Raw genomic sequence first — 15,035 nt, 5'->3', positions numbered from 1 at the left:
TTCTATTATGTCTCTGGTCACAGTTACAGCTCCAACTTTCTCTCCACTCCAAACTTCAGAAATCTGGTCCAGTCTAGGACCTGGGCAGTCTAGGAACTGGTCAGTCTGGTCAGTCTGGGCCCATAACCCATTGTCAGAGTAATTTGCAGTGCAGCAGTAGATGGATGGAGTCAGAGGAATGGAGAACGAAGAGACATCAGAGACTTTGGTAAAACTATATACAAAGTTTTACTGTAAGCAGTAATCAAGACAGACTTGCAGACAAACATAGGACTTGACTCTACTCAGCAGACAGCAGAACAGAACTGAACTGATCAGCAATGCACACACACTTGTGTCTGGACACTCCCCAGTTCCAGCCACACATCAAGGTCAACACAGCTTCTCAGCAATTAACTCTTTCCAGACTATAGTACACTCTGGATGATGCAATCAGTATGCAATACAAACCAAGACACAAATTGCATTTAAACACTATCAATACACAAATCCCACATATGATTCTATGATTATTATTATTATTATTCATTTACAATGAATCTATGTAAAATGGTGACACTGCCCAACAAATATTAGGCACAACATATGGCAAGTATTATGATATATAACTGCAATTCACAATTTAGACATCTAATGTGCAATTGTAGCATGCAAAGGCAAGGCACAGTGGAACATGATGTCTCCACAAAACTTCTGCTGCCATCAATGGTGCAATGGTTGAAGGGGTCACCAAAGTGACTCCAATTTAGAATGCTTGTCTGCTTGGAAACTAGATCAGTCTCCCCTCTGAATTAAAGATAAAACTTGCTGTCTTAGGACATCATGTGTTTATGTTTAAGCAAGAATTCAGTTGTGGTCAAGCTTGTGGTCAGCCGATTCCGAGAAATGTATGCAATATATAAATTACATGTGTTCTGCTTGCACCTGTCGAAAGTTGTGGTTAGCACATCCTGGAGTTGTTGACAAGGCAGGATGTAGCTAGCTAACCACAAACTGAACTGGGGGATTTCCAGTAAATCTAATCCAGAAAGGGGAACTAGAAATGTAGTAAACAAGTAGGGTATATATTGTCCGGGGCTGATTAGCTCTGGACAGACAGTTTGGATCAGCAACAGCCCATGTTGCCCTGTCTGTCGGTAGCTACCTAATAAAGGTGTTTTTTGTCCTCAACTATTTTGGGCTCTTGAGTGGTGGTCTCATAGCGGCTTGGCGAACTCGGGTAATGTATAAATGTCTGGGGGACGCCCAAATCACCCCTTACATTTCTGGGGGCCGGTCCGGGATTTCGGAATTTTGGGATTTCTAGTGTTTTGCCAAGGTTCCGTTGTAGCCCACTCAAGAGCTGCTCTTGGGAGCAAGGCGTGTCCACTTCCCCTTCCGGGGTGCTGCGTACGGTCCGCGCCGAGACGTGCGCACGGCCTCTAAATAGAGGTAAAGACCGGTGGTTCCCTTCGCGGCACCCGAGCGAAGGAAAGGCGTGCTCTCCTCCAAAACAGAAGTTGTGAGACAACCACCGCTGGGAAAGTCGGCCGGCCGCCGCGGGACGGAACGAAAATTAGGCAAGTATACCTCTTAAAACCGCTTGTTGTTTAGCATTGCGGGGAGGGAGAGTTTTAAATTGTAGAAGCAGTTCGGGGTCCCGTAGGAATCCCTTGGGAACCAAGAGAACCCCAAAGGGAAGAGAGCTCTGGGAAAGACCTGCAAGGGGAATCCGACCAGGTCCGGAGGCAGGCCCTAGTAGCAAGACGTGCAAGGATGGTCCGACCACGGTCTGGGGACATACTCCACTAGGAAAATAATCTTTCACGTCCAGTGGGAAAGCGGAGGAAGACCGTTGATCTTCCGGCTGTGCGGGCCAGGGTCAAATCCGCGTACCCCAATGGGTGGGAAAGAATCGAAAGGGACAGGAGGGCCAATGACCCCCCTCCGATGTATGTTGAATAACTTTGAGCAATTGAAGGAGTACACAGCCGAGGCAGGAATGGTGCCTTGTTTGGAGGTTTGGATGCTGTGTTTGGTTTGGGTTTGTGTTTGGAGGTTTGGATGCTGTATTTGGTTTGTGTTTGTGCTCGGTGCACTGTTTGGAAGTTTGGATGTTGTGGATGTATACCAAGAGAAAGTGTTCCCAGTGAGAGTAGACCCTCAAGGGGATCTGAATACAGCAAATGGTAGAAACTCATTGAGGCTGTATCAGAACCTGAATGTTTGTGCCCTGGAAAAAGGGACTCCAAGAGTTCCAAATTTGAGAAAGATCTACCAGATGGAGCAGGAGCAGAATGAAAGTCCAGTAGCATTTCTAGAAAGGCTCAGGGAAGCATTCGAAAAGTTTTCTCCATATGACATGGATGATCAGAGGGATCAGGCAGCAGGAAAGATAGTGTTGAAGAGTGTTTTCTCTAGCCAGTGCAGCCCAGACATACGGAGAAAGTTACAGAAAGATGCTGGTTTGGCTCACTTGACTTTGGAAAGGATTTTGGAGATTGCAAACCAGGTTTATTTGTCCCGGGAGGTGGTGCAAGCCAAACGGGAAGAGGCAGCGGTGTCTCGTAGGGCCAAGGTTATAGCCGCTGTGTTAGGGCATGAGCTTGGAAAGAATAAATGCGCACGGTGCCACAAGCAAAGGCACTGGGCGGCGGATTGTAAGGTGGATCTTGGAGGAGGACAGAATAGGAAAGTGCAAAATGGGAGTGGAAGTTGGAAAGGAAGGAGACAGAACCGTGGAGCTGTTAACCAGCCCAGTAGGGGTCCGGTTGCAATTGGATTGGTTGATCCTGCATTGGATGAAGCATGGGCTGGTTTTTCTGAGAGAAGATGATGAATTTGAGTTTCCAGGAATATCTATATAAATGAACAGAAAGGGAGCTGGGGCATTGTGCCCTACAAGAGTGAAAATGCATGATTGTATGAAAATGTATATGGCTGTTATTTGTGTGTGTATGAGAAGAACATAAAGTGCATGACACTATAGCTTATTGGAAGCTTTGCAGGCGGATAATAGAAAGGAATAAAGGCATGCAAGTTGCGTGTGTCGCGTGAGATAGAGTGGCCCTCATTCCCCTTCACTCCCCAGTGACTTTCCGAAGGTTCACTTGATCCTGTTTACACTTTAAGAGTTTGTGTATCTGTGTGAGGTTGTGCGAAAGGATCCAGAATGGGTGGAAGAATGTTAGTGTATGGCAGAAAACAATGGGATGACTGGAAGGAATAGAGTTATAGTTACAGGTGGTTCCCAAATGGAAATTGGCATCCTAATGGAAAGGAAAAGGGGAAGGCAAGACCTCCCCTATCCAGACTCAAGGTGTGTTTTGTGAGTTTTGTGGGACCAGTGTGGTCTTGTGTCATTATAACCTAAGATGCTTTGTTTGTTGCGTGTTCTTAGAACAGATAGTAGAGAAGAATGTTTGAGAGGAACTAAGGCTTTGTTATAGTTTTGTTTTGTGATAAAGGTTACAAGGTTTTGGGAAAAAAAGGCTCAGCCAGTGTTAAGTGCATGGGATTTCGTTTGGGAAAAAGGTCTCCGGAGGCTAGAGGTGGAATGCAAAGAAGCCATTTGCTCCATCCCTACCCCCCGGACTAGGAAACAGGTTAGAGAATTCCTGGGAGAGGCAGGGTTTTGTCGTATATGGATTCCGAACTTCGGACTATATGCCAAACCCCTCCACGAGGCTACCAAAGGGAAGTCAGGAGACCCCTTGGCATGGGGAACTGAACAGCAAGATGCGTTTGAGCAATTGAAGAAAGCTTTGATGTTTGCCCCAGCATTGTATGTATATATGTATGTATGTAGGAGAACGCAAAGGAGTGGCTGTAGGAGTGTTGACTCAGCCGGTGGCTTATTTGTCTAAGCAATTAGACAATGTGGCCTGTGGATGGCCTTCATGCTTGAGAGCTGTAGCGGCTGCTGCGGTTCTTGTGGAAGAAGTAAACAAGCTGACCTTAGGGCAGCCTGTGATTTTAAAATGTCCCCATGCAGTAGTGACTTTAATGGAACAAAGGGGACACCATTGGCTCACCAATAGCCGAATGCTTAAGTATGAGAGCATGTTGGTAGACAATCCACAGGTTAAATTGACAGTGTGTGCCACTTTGAACCCAGCTACCTTGATGCCAGTGGAAGAAGGAGAATTGATGCAGCATGATTGTTTAGAAGTGATGGATGAAGTGTATTCAAGTAGGCCAGATCTCAAAGATCTGCCACTACAAACTCCGGAATGGGTGCTTTTCACAGATGGGTCAAGTCGTGTGGTTGGTTCCGAAAGGAGAGCGGGGTATGCAGTGGTGAATAGCAATGGGGAGACCCTAGAGGCAAAGGGGTTGCCTCCGGGGACTTCCGCACAGCGGGTCGAGTAGATTGCTCTGATAAGAGCCCCCCCAATTGACTAAAGGAAAAAGAGTCAACATTTATACTGACTCAAAATATGCCTTCACCACTTTGCATGCCCACGGAGCCATTCATAAGGAAAGGGGACTGCTGACCTCTGCAGGACAGCAGATCAAAAATGCAACAGAAATTTTGCAACTTTTAAATGCAGTATGGGAACCAAAAGAGATAGCAGTCATGCATTGCAAAGGACATCAGTATGGTGAGGATCAGGTAACACAGGGAAATCGCCTGGCAGACCAACAAGCTAGGAAAGCAGCAGATGAAAGCACATCAGAAGAAGCAGTTTTACAATTGGATGTTACGCCCGTAGTAGAGTCCATGACTTACTCTGCACAAGAGAAGGAGTGGGCCCTAGCAGAAGGGGAAAGATGGAAGGGTAAGGTTTTTATCTTACCCAATGAGAAAATTTATGTCCCAAAAGCTTTGGGATGGAAATTATTAAAGAAATTAGTAGACAAACCCATTTAGGTGCAATTGGAATAGCTTCACCCTTGGAGGGGCAGCTCTGGGTGGATGGCTTGCAGGCCTTGGCCGGAGCTGCTGCCCCAGGATGTGAAATTTGTAAACAACACCCTTTAAATCTTTTGAGTCCTTAGTAGTTGATTTCGCCGAAGATGCCAAGGGTCTGGAGTATTCAGGGTGGATTCCAACCACCGCTGAAAGAGTTGTAGAGGTCAGGCGTGCCTTGTCAAGGGATGCAATCCCTGGGCACGGGATGCTCTACACATTGGGGTGACAATGGCTCAGTCATTTGGTCACCAGGTGGCAGAGGCCCGCGGCCTTTGTTCACCAGGTCCTTGGGTGCCTAGCCCAGGTGGGAGGCACCGCTTGGAAATTGCATTGTAATTGACCTTAATCTTCGGGTAAAAGAATGAACAGGGCTCTGGAAAAAAAAAAGTCCAATCTTTGGACAGGTTGTTAACCAACATGTATGAAAGTACCAGGCTTTTGCCAACCTTATGAATTGTTGTATGGAAGACCCTCTCTGAGAATTAGACCTCTGCAATGAGACATACATGAATTGGGAAAACAGGAATTGATGAAAGAGGTCCAAATTCTGAATATGGTGTTAAACAAACTGTATAAACTTACTGAAATGCTGCGTTATCCCTTTCCCTGTTACTGCGCTACATGTTTTTCTCACCAGGAGACTAGGTTTGCTTGCAAGATTGGAAGTATGATCCCCTCGGCCAAGGTGGAAGGAACCACTGGAGGTGTTCGACCACTGGAGGTGTTCGACCACTGGAGGTGGTCCAAATAGCTCTTACTACTGTGAAGTTAAGAGATGTGAAGCCGGGGGTACATTACACTTGCACCAAAAAGGACTACACCACCAAAGACCCTGACATCTGGAAGGTAAACCTGCATAAGGACAATCCACTCAAATTCACACACCCTAAGGGTCAAGCTACCAAGAGCTGCCCTGAAGAGGAGGGGCCCGAAGCTACCTAGAGCTAGCCCCAGAGGTCAGGTTACCTAGAACCGCCTTGAAGAAGGAAGAAGGGTACACTTCCGAGAGTGTCCCAAAAGACCGAATGGACACTGGGTTTTGGGTGTGGGGATTTGTGGGTTGTATTGTATTCTGTTTTTGTGCTCTGTGCTGTAATATTGAGGACAAACACAAGTGTGAAAATGAAGACACAATTATGTTTTTTAATATTGATCATGATGCCATTGGTGCAGGCCCAGATGGGTTGGGACAGAAACACGTTCCACCAACTAATTAAAGATATAGTAAAGAAGCAGAGGTTAAAGACTGCTGGATTTGTGCCCATAGCCCTCACTCTCAATATGAGGGTTGGGTCATGAAAGCAGGTCCATTGCTGGATCTAAGTGGATGGAAACTGTTCACCCCTTGGACATACGCTGACCATGAGGGGTTGACTGATTCAGCTCAATTTATGTTGGCCCATGATGAATCTGCACCAACCGCATCAGCTTGTTTGACACGATCAAAAGATGGGATCTCAGAAATTGATCATAAGAATTTTCCCCAAGCCACCCTTATAGAGGTAGGAGATTACCCCCATTGTAATCTCTCTCTCCCAGTATACTATGACAACATACACCATAGAGTTGAACAGCCACAACCACAAAGACTAAGAAGGCAAGCTTCCTCGCCAGAGGGTGATGACAAGAAACCACCTTCTCGTTCGGCACGATATGTGGTTAAGCCCGGGTCGGAGCTGCCTCGTGCAGCAACTCAGCCACCTGCGGCGGGAGGCAAGCCTCCACCACGACAAGATCTGGTCCGGACACAAGGAAGCTTCCCAATGGAATACCAAATTCCTGAAAGGCCAAGGCCCGGTATTTTGCTTGATAACCATGCCATGGGAGGATTGCCTCCGGGGTATTTCTGGATATGTGGGAAGTGGGGAGGTAAAGTCTTGCCTCCACTTTGGGTTGGTACTTGCACCATTGGTACCCTAGTCCCCACCAATATTGAGATACACCCGCGAGAGTAGCCCCTGCAGGCATTGGGCAACAGACCGGTGAAACAGGCCTAAAAGAGCTTATGATGAAAACGTGGCTATGATCCTGATATCTAACTGAGGGAGAAGGATTTAGAACAGGTTCGCTGATTACCTTGTGGATTGGGTGGCTGAGAGACCTCATCAAAATATTTGTCATGTTGCTAATCATGATTTTTGCCTTGTCTCTTTTGCCATGTATCAGGTCGTGCTTGAAGAGAAGTTCAACATGTTACATACAGCTGAATACCTTGGAATACCCCACTGTAATTGGACACCTGTGCAACCAAGAAATTGTCTTTCTTGGTTACATGAAAAAAACGGGGGAATGAAGGGGTCACTGAGACACCAAAGTGACTCCAATTTAGAATGCTTGTCTGCTTGGAAACTAGATCAGTCTCCCCTCTGAATTAAAGATAAAACTTGCTGTCTTAGGACATCATGTGTTTATGTTTAAGCAAGAATTCAGTTGTGGTCAAGCTTGTGGTCAGCCGATTCCGAGAAATGTATGCAATATATAAATTACATGTGTTCTGCTTGCACCTGTCGAAAGTTGTGGTTAGCACATCCTGGAGTTGTTGACAAGGCAGGATGTAGCTAGCTAACCACAAACTGAACTGGGGGATTTCCAGTAAATCTAATCCAGAAAGGGGAACTAGAAATGTAGTAAACAAGTAGGGTATATATTGTCCGGGGCTGATTAGCTCTGGACAGACAGTTTGGATCAGCAACAGCCCATGTTGCCCTGTCTGTCGGTAGCTACCTAATAAAGGTGTTTTTTGTCCTCAACTATTTTGGGCTCTTGAGTGGTGGTCTCATAGCGGCTTGGCGAACTCGGGTAATGTATAAATGTCTGGGGGACGCCCAAATCACCCCTTACATGGTGACTTTTGGCCCTACATGTGCAGCGTGACATATGCATGTCTATGTGGTTAATTGGATACTTACAATCCAGGTCAGATCTAGTAGTTATTGAAATGAAGTAATCCCCCACATTTCTTCATTGCAAACAATACAAGAGCAGGAGAACGTGAGAGGGTAGATGGCTTTGTACTTCAAATTATTTTCCAAAAAGTTCCATAACACGGTGAATTATTGTTCAGACCAGGAGTGGGTTTGGACTGGGGTTGCAAGTATTCATTTTATGACACAGTCACAAGGACCAAGCATAGAATCATAGAGTTGAAGAGACCTCATGGGCCATCCAGTCCAACCACCTACCAAGAAGCAGGAAAATCACATTCAAAGGAACCCCGACAGATGGCCATTCAGCCTCTGCTTAAAAGCCTCCAAAGAAGGAGCCTCCACCACAGTCCGGGGTGGAGTGTGGTCACGACATGATCTTTTCTATTAAAAATATTTTGTGGACATTTTTAAATTTCACATTGTTTAGTTTAACTTGAAAAAAAAGTAAGTTTTTCACCTATGTCAAATCCTAGTTTTTGTTGGAATCACTGGAAGAAAGTATAGGTACCATGTTTCTTCAATTGTAAAGTTCACCCTAATTCCAGTATCACCACTATCAACAACAAAAAATAAGAGGCAATTACGATTCTAAGACGCACCCCATTTTAGATATGTTTATATAGGAAAAAGGGTCATTTTAGAATTGAAGAAATGCAGTAATTCTCCCAATTGTATGCTGCAGTTTTTCTGATTAAGAGCCCAAGAAATTGCTCCTTAAATTATTATTATTTACTTGAAATCTTAAACCATACACTTAACATTATCTGTAGTTTCATTAAACATTTTCTGACTTTAGTTGCTATGTGATTAGAAATAAAATAATCACTTCTAATGCGAACCTCAATGTTGAGAATTATAGTTGGATTTTTTTGGCACAATTGAGTCCTCTGAAGAAGTAGGCCTCCAAGGATGTACTCCAAATACACGGTTTGAAAAAGAACTCCCTAGTTTTAATGTGTTTTAACTTAAAACTAGTGAGTTCTTTTCAAACACCCTGTATTTTTTCAAAAGATCTATGGATAAGCTCATGGGGCCAGAGTGGCACAACGGGTTAAGATGAAGAACTTGCTGACTGGAAAGTCAGAGGTTCGAATCCATGGGACGGGATGAGCTCCCGTTGTTAGCCCCAGTTTCTGTCAACCTAGCAGTTCAAAACATTCAAATGTGAGTAAATCAATAGGTACTGTTACCTTTGGTGGGAAGGTAACGGAGCTCCATGCAGTCATGCTGGCCACATGACCTTGGTGGCGTCTTCGGCTTAAAAATTGAGATAAGCATTACCCTTCAGAGTTGGACCAACTAAACTTAATGTCTAGGGGAAACCTTTACCTTCTATATATATAAATGAGTGATGGAATCCCGGCGACGAGCAAAACAACACAACTAAACACCCTCCAACCTCAAAATTTAGCAGCACAACCCCTCATCCACGCCTCTAGGTTCATACAACAAAAATACACAACAGGAACCACCACGGGTCCTAAAAAATCCCAAAAAAACAAAAACGCTCCATGTGCGCCTCCACCAAAACGAACCCCAGCCATGGACAGAACAACCCCCACCCCTCTCCTCAACAGGCGCTCCCACGTGCTCCCCTTTTCCTGCCCCGAGGCACCGCCCACCAACAAAAACTCACCCAGCAGCCCTCAACATGGCACCAGGGAGGAGGGAACAGCAAGGCCTGCACAGAGCCCCCCACCGTCACCCTCCGGAGAGGCCTGGCTGGAACCGGGGCCAAGGGACGTGGCTAGGAGAGTGCCCGGAGGCCAGGCCTCCTCCCCGGCCACCCTCCTCCGGGGCCTCCTCCTCCTCCTCGTCCTCATTGTCGTCAGGTAAACAGAGCGAGGTGGGAGGAAGGGAGGGGCCTTGCCCACGTTGCCCCGTCAAACAGACACACCGATGCCACAGAGGGGCGGGGGCCAGGAGGAGGGGGAAGTAGGAAGAGTTCTCCCTCAATTACTTTCATTTTCTCCTCCTCTACACCTCAATTATAATAAAAACAATCACAACCACAACAGTACAATCAACAGCTTCACAGGCAAGAAGCACCCAGGCACTGAAGCTACAAGGCCATTCAGTGCTAATCAAGCTTGCCAATGGCAACATTCACACTTGGCCTCCAAACAGACAATACAGTACACTCTCACTTAGCCAAGCTTTACTTATCCAAGGCAGTCTGCCATTTAGTAGTCAATGTTTTCAAACTAAATGTTGCAATGTTTGCATGCTAAATTCGTAAAAACAGTAATTAATACATAACATTACTTTATATCATGTGTAATAATTACTATGGTCTAATAAGAAAACAGAACAATACAATCTCTAAAATCAGGACACTGAATAGTCACAACACTCAAAAGACAGGGACATTCCAGACACGGGAATTCCACAAAGGAAACAATCAGGCCCAGCTAACACCTCCCAACAAAGGATTCCCTCAACCAGGAAACAGCCAGGCCTCGAACTTCCAAGGCCATTCAATACAAATCAAGGTAACTAATTGCAACATCCATACTTCCTGCACTCAGACTATTCATTCCTATTCAACCTGCCCAAGGTAGAAAGCGGCCAGGCTTCAAAGCACCAACACTATTTATTCCTCTTGAACCTGTCAAACCAATATTTCCCCTACATAAAAAAACCCTCACGTTTGGAAGCCATCAGCCCACTCCGTCCCATTCAATACATGTGGGTGTTATGACTTTTCCCTAAACATTTCCACAGTATATGTAACAAAATCAGCATGTTACAGACTTGTATGTTTTTAAATTAACTTCAAGTTTTGATGACAGTATTATAGGGCTTTATAGTAAGATTTATTTAGAGCTTTTCTATTGCCTTCCTCTAATGTTGAGTCTGTAGGTCAATGTCACTTTGTGAATATCTGGGGGTGTGCAGGGAGTCATGATGTCCAACCCTGAAATCACCACACCACACTAGCTCTAACTCTGTTAGCAACAGTTAAAAAGTTAGCCATAGTGCAATTTTCAAAGGCCAAGATACTATAAAGGAGACAATGGAGGAGAAGCTGCGTGAGCCGAGGCAGGCTGTGTCGGTAGAGCGCTCCTGCTTTTAGTTTTATTTCGTTTTTATTTATAAAGGAGACAATACAGAGAAAGCAAAGTGGTGAAATCTCAAAATTGTGCTATTGATTAAATTAATTTTTCAAAATTACCATGCCAGGCTCATGCAGCAGAATTAGGGAAAAGAAGTGGAGCGTCAATGTTCAGTGGGAGACTGCACAAAGGCACGCACATTCAACACATCACTGAAACAATTCAACATGAATGAATCTGACAGATCCCATCCCATGTGTAAATAAGCACTTTCTCCCATTTCCACATGCATTAGGAGCTCAGAAGGTGATTTCTCCACCCCCACCCCTCGTTTCTCCACACTTCTAAAAGAGTTCACTAACGTAATACCATGGGCGACAGGTGGAAGTCTGTTTGCGTCGTATGATGGGCTCCATTATACTTCATCTATGAAATCTATATATATAAAAGGGTAATGAAATTTCGGCCTAGGACAAAACAACAAAACTACACATCCCAGAAACACTAAACTTGAAAGCACAACCCCTCATCCATGCCTCTATGTTCATACAACAAAAAGAAAAGAAAAATAAAGTCCTAATTAGAGGGAGAGGAATAATTGTTTTTATCCAATGGCTGCCAGTTAGAAGGCTAAGCTCCGCCCACTTGGTCTCCTAGCAACCCACCTAGCCCAGGGGACAGGCAGAGTTAGGCCTCAGTTAGGCCTCTTCCACACTGCCTATAAGATACAGATTATTTGATTTTAACTGGATTATATGGCAGTGTAGGCTCAAGGCCCTTCAACACAGCTATATAACCCATTTATAATCTTATATTATCTGCTTTGAACTGGATTATCTTGAGTCCACACTGCCATATAATCCACTTCAGTGTGCATTTTATACAGCAGTGTAGAAGGGGCCTCATATAATCCAGTTCTAAGCAGATAATATAAGATTATAAATATACAGTAGAGTCTCACTTATCCAACATAAACACCCCGGCAGAACATTGGATAAGTGAATATGTTGGATAATAAGAAGGGATTCAGGAAAAGCCTATTAAACATCAAATTAGGTGATGATTTTACAAATTAAGCACTAAAACATCATGTGATACATCAAATTTGACAGAAAAGGTAGTTCAATGCACAGTAATGCTATGTAATAATTATACCACTATATTTCACCACAGTAACACGTGGTGTTACAAAAGTTCTTACTTAACTTTTGCCTTGCTCTAGTTTTTTCATGTATCCCACTGTTATTTTTATACTGTCCTAGATATAGATCATTTACTGTACATGCTAAATATATCGTGCTATTAGTGTCTTATTGCTTTTCAGCTGATCTTGTACTATTTCAAATTCTATTTTGTCCGATCCTTTGTTTTTGTACAAAGGAGGTTGATGTAAACTAAGCTGAGTTCCAGCATTTCCCCCTATACCAACCGTGTATAATGAGCATGCTTGCTTTGTCTGGCTGCACATATATGGATCTATTATCAGTTCCACTGGCTAAACCTTCCCCAAAATATTGCATTCAAAGGACAAGGCAGCCATCTGTAAAAAGCCAATGTATTGCAACAATTAGGGCATCTTGACAGCACTGCCAGCTAAAAGAAAACAACATCATTTCCATTTACCCCAATCAGGGGGGTTCCTGGTTGTTTCTTTAGAACTCGTGTCAAGACGAACATACAAATTAAGAGGTTGAAAGGCATGCTTGGTTGCCATGGTTGCACATAGCATAACATTCACTGCAGTACTGCTATTAAATTACCAATGACAACTCCATTCCAGGAAGTGTAATTTAAATTGAGAAATTAAAAATGGTGTGTATATTCATTTAGCTAATACTCTTATTTCATGGCAACATTCCTTTTGCAAGTATAACAGTCTCCTGTTACTTTCTCTTGCATTGTAGAATAAAAAGTTTCATTGTGCCTCTTCGCCTAGAGATTAGGGAAGGAAAGAAACATTTCCATCCTTTTTTTATTGTGTCAGAAGCAAATAGAGGCAAGTCGCTTCTGGTGTGAGAGAATCGTCCATCTTCAAAGATGTTGCCCAGGGGATGCCTGGATGTGTTACCATTCAGTGGGGGGCTACTGTCATGTCCCCGCATGTTCAGCTAGAGCTGACAGATGGGAGTTCACCCCATCTCGCGGATTCAAACCAGCAACCTTCAAGTCAGCAGTTAGAATTGCTGGTGAGAATTGGAGATAAGGGAAGCCATATATGCTGCCCTGAGTTAAATAGAGCAAAGGGAGGATATACATTTGAATAATTAATAAAATAAATAAGACAATTCTGCATCCATCTGCTTGAGCATAAAGCATAGCTTCATGTTCTCCCTCCTTCCTGTATATGCACTCTATTTCCCTGTTAGATGCCATAACCATTCGATGCCCATTCAGTGTGGCTGGATCTGAATTCATGGAGAAAACATTTTCCTTATTGACCTCCAAAGACCTTTCAGGAAATTAACTTTTCTTCATGAATCAAGCTATGGAAATACATTGGACCACAGACTGGCTCTGTCTGTGCTCCCTAGCTACTAAATCACGGAATCGGGAATGCCACAGTTCTGAACAATATCATTGCTTTTCTTGAAAGTTCTGAAATACTGAAAATTTGACCCTAGTCCTTAATTCCTTCAACTCTAGCCACAGAGTTTCAGAGTTATTTTTATAAAACCTGTTTTTAAAAAGGTTAGCAAAAAAAAAAGAATTTCTAAAACACTTAAAAAGAAACCATACTAAAACATAGCTTAACTTCATTTAACAATGTTTTAAAAGAGGTGCTTCATAAAAATTAAAAGCATTTTAAAAAGAATTCAGAGTGACCACATACCGGTTTTTCAGTTCTGTGCTCCTAGGTGGATGAATGGAGCCTCTGGTGGCATAGGGGATAAAAGCCTTGTGACTTGAAGGTTGGGTTGCTGACCTGAAGGCTGCCAGGTTCGAATCCCACCCGGGGAGAGCACGGATGAGCTCCCTCTATCAGCTCCAGCTCCATGCGGGGACATGAGAGAAGCCTCCCACAAGGATGGTAAAACATCAAAACATCCAGGCATCCCCTGGCAATGTCCTTGCAGACGGCCAATTCTCTCACTCCAGAAGCAACTCTGGTTGCTCCTGACACGAGGAAAAAAAAAAGGTGGATGAATTCCAAGAAAAAGAAAAAAGCACACTACATAAAGCTGGTTGGAAAACTTTTAATTATTTCATTTTCATTAAAATTAATGGATTATGCTCTATTTATTCTCTGGTGTGTCCCCTTTTTCCTGAGGAACTTCTGGGTACCTTTCTGGAATGGGTGGCGAGGACCTTGTCCCACTCTCAGTCCATCACTCATTACTTAGATGATTTCCTGTTTGTGGGGGAACAGGACAGCGGAGATTGCGCCCGCTTGCTTAGGAACTTCATGGTCATGGCAAGCATTTTTGGCATCCCATTGGCGCAAGAAAAGGCTGAGGCAACATCCATTGTCTTTCTGGGAATCCACCTGAGGGAATCTCAGGAGTAATTGCCGCTAGCAGCAGCCTATAAGAAAGGAGTGAGTGAAGGCTCACTCTTTCCTTATAGCACCTACAAGCTTCCATATAGCACCTGGAAGCTTTCTTTGAAGATAGATTTTTGGACATTGAGACAACAATCTTTCCCATCCTTTGATGGCATGTCTTCAGAACCCACTTTAGAACCCACTCATTTGGACATTTGAGCTAGCTTGGTAACTTCCATCATCAGTCAGTTGCCAAGTGTGAGCAAACAATATTCTTCCTATTGCAATACATCTCTATTTGACAAACCTAACAGTGTGTTTGTGTGCCTAAAGTGAGGAGGTGAGGAGGGCGATGAATGTTATTTTGAGCTCATTTGAGGAAAAGTGGGGTAAACTTAGCCAACTAAACAAATAAAGGGTGTAAATTCATTTCATCTGTTTATTCTGCTGCTGCCCATAGAACACTAGTTGTGAAACCAGATCTCAGGGTATTGCAAACTTAGCAATTTTATATTCCAGGAAAGGATGGGGGAAGGTATAGCATCCTTGGCTTAATGCACTTCCATTCTAATACCTGCTTATTAAGATGTGGGCAGCCTTTCAATTATTTTAACATTATTATTCTACATTTGTATTTATGAAACTCAGCTGTGTCTGTAGCATTAAGCGACATTTTC

At 43.8% G+C, this 15,035-nt stretch overlaps 1 protein-coding gene across 1 annotated transcript; it reads left to right on the top strand.

The window, feature by feature from the left end:
• The first annotated feature begins 822 nt into the window (after positions 1-822).
• On the top strand, positions 823-7,003 carry LOC134293601 (uncharacterized). Its single transcript, XM_062961695.1, has 2 exons — positions 823-5,598; positions 5,633-7,003. The coding sequence occupies exon 1, from the start codon at positions 1,880-1,882 to the stop codon at positions 2,813-2,815; it is 936 nt and encodes a 311-aa protein (XP_062817765.1). The 5' UTR covers positions 823-1,879; the 3' UTR covers positions 2,816-5,598; positions 5,633-7,003.
• Positions 7,004-15,035: the final 8,032 nt, after the last annotated feature.

Source organism: Anolis carolinensis, unplaced genomic scaffold (genome assembly GCF_035594765.1).
Source record: "Anolis carolinensis isolate JA03-04 unplaced genomic scaffold, rAnoCar3.1.pri scaffold_9, whole genome shotgun sequence".
Taxonomy (NCBI): domain Eukaryota; kingdom Metazoa; phylum Chordata; class Lepidosauria; order Squamata; family Dactyloidae; genus Anolis; species Anolis carolinensis.
The sequence above is the reverse complement of the archived record's forward strand: the minus strand, read 5'-3'. Positions and strand labels throughout refer to the sequence as shown.

Coding starts and splice junctions, on each gene's coding strand:
- LOC134293601 (XM_062961695.1), top strand. CDS start 1,880: ATGGGTGGGAAAGAATCGAAAGGGACAGGAGGGCCAATGACCCCCCTC.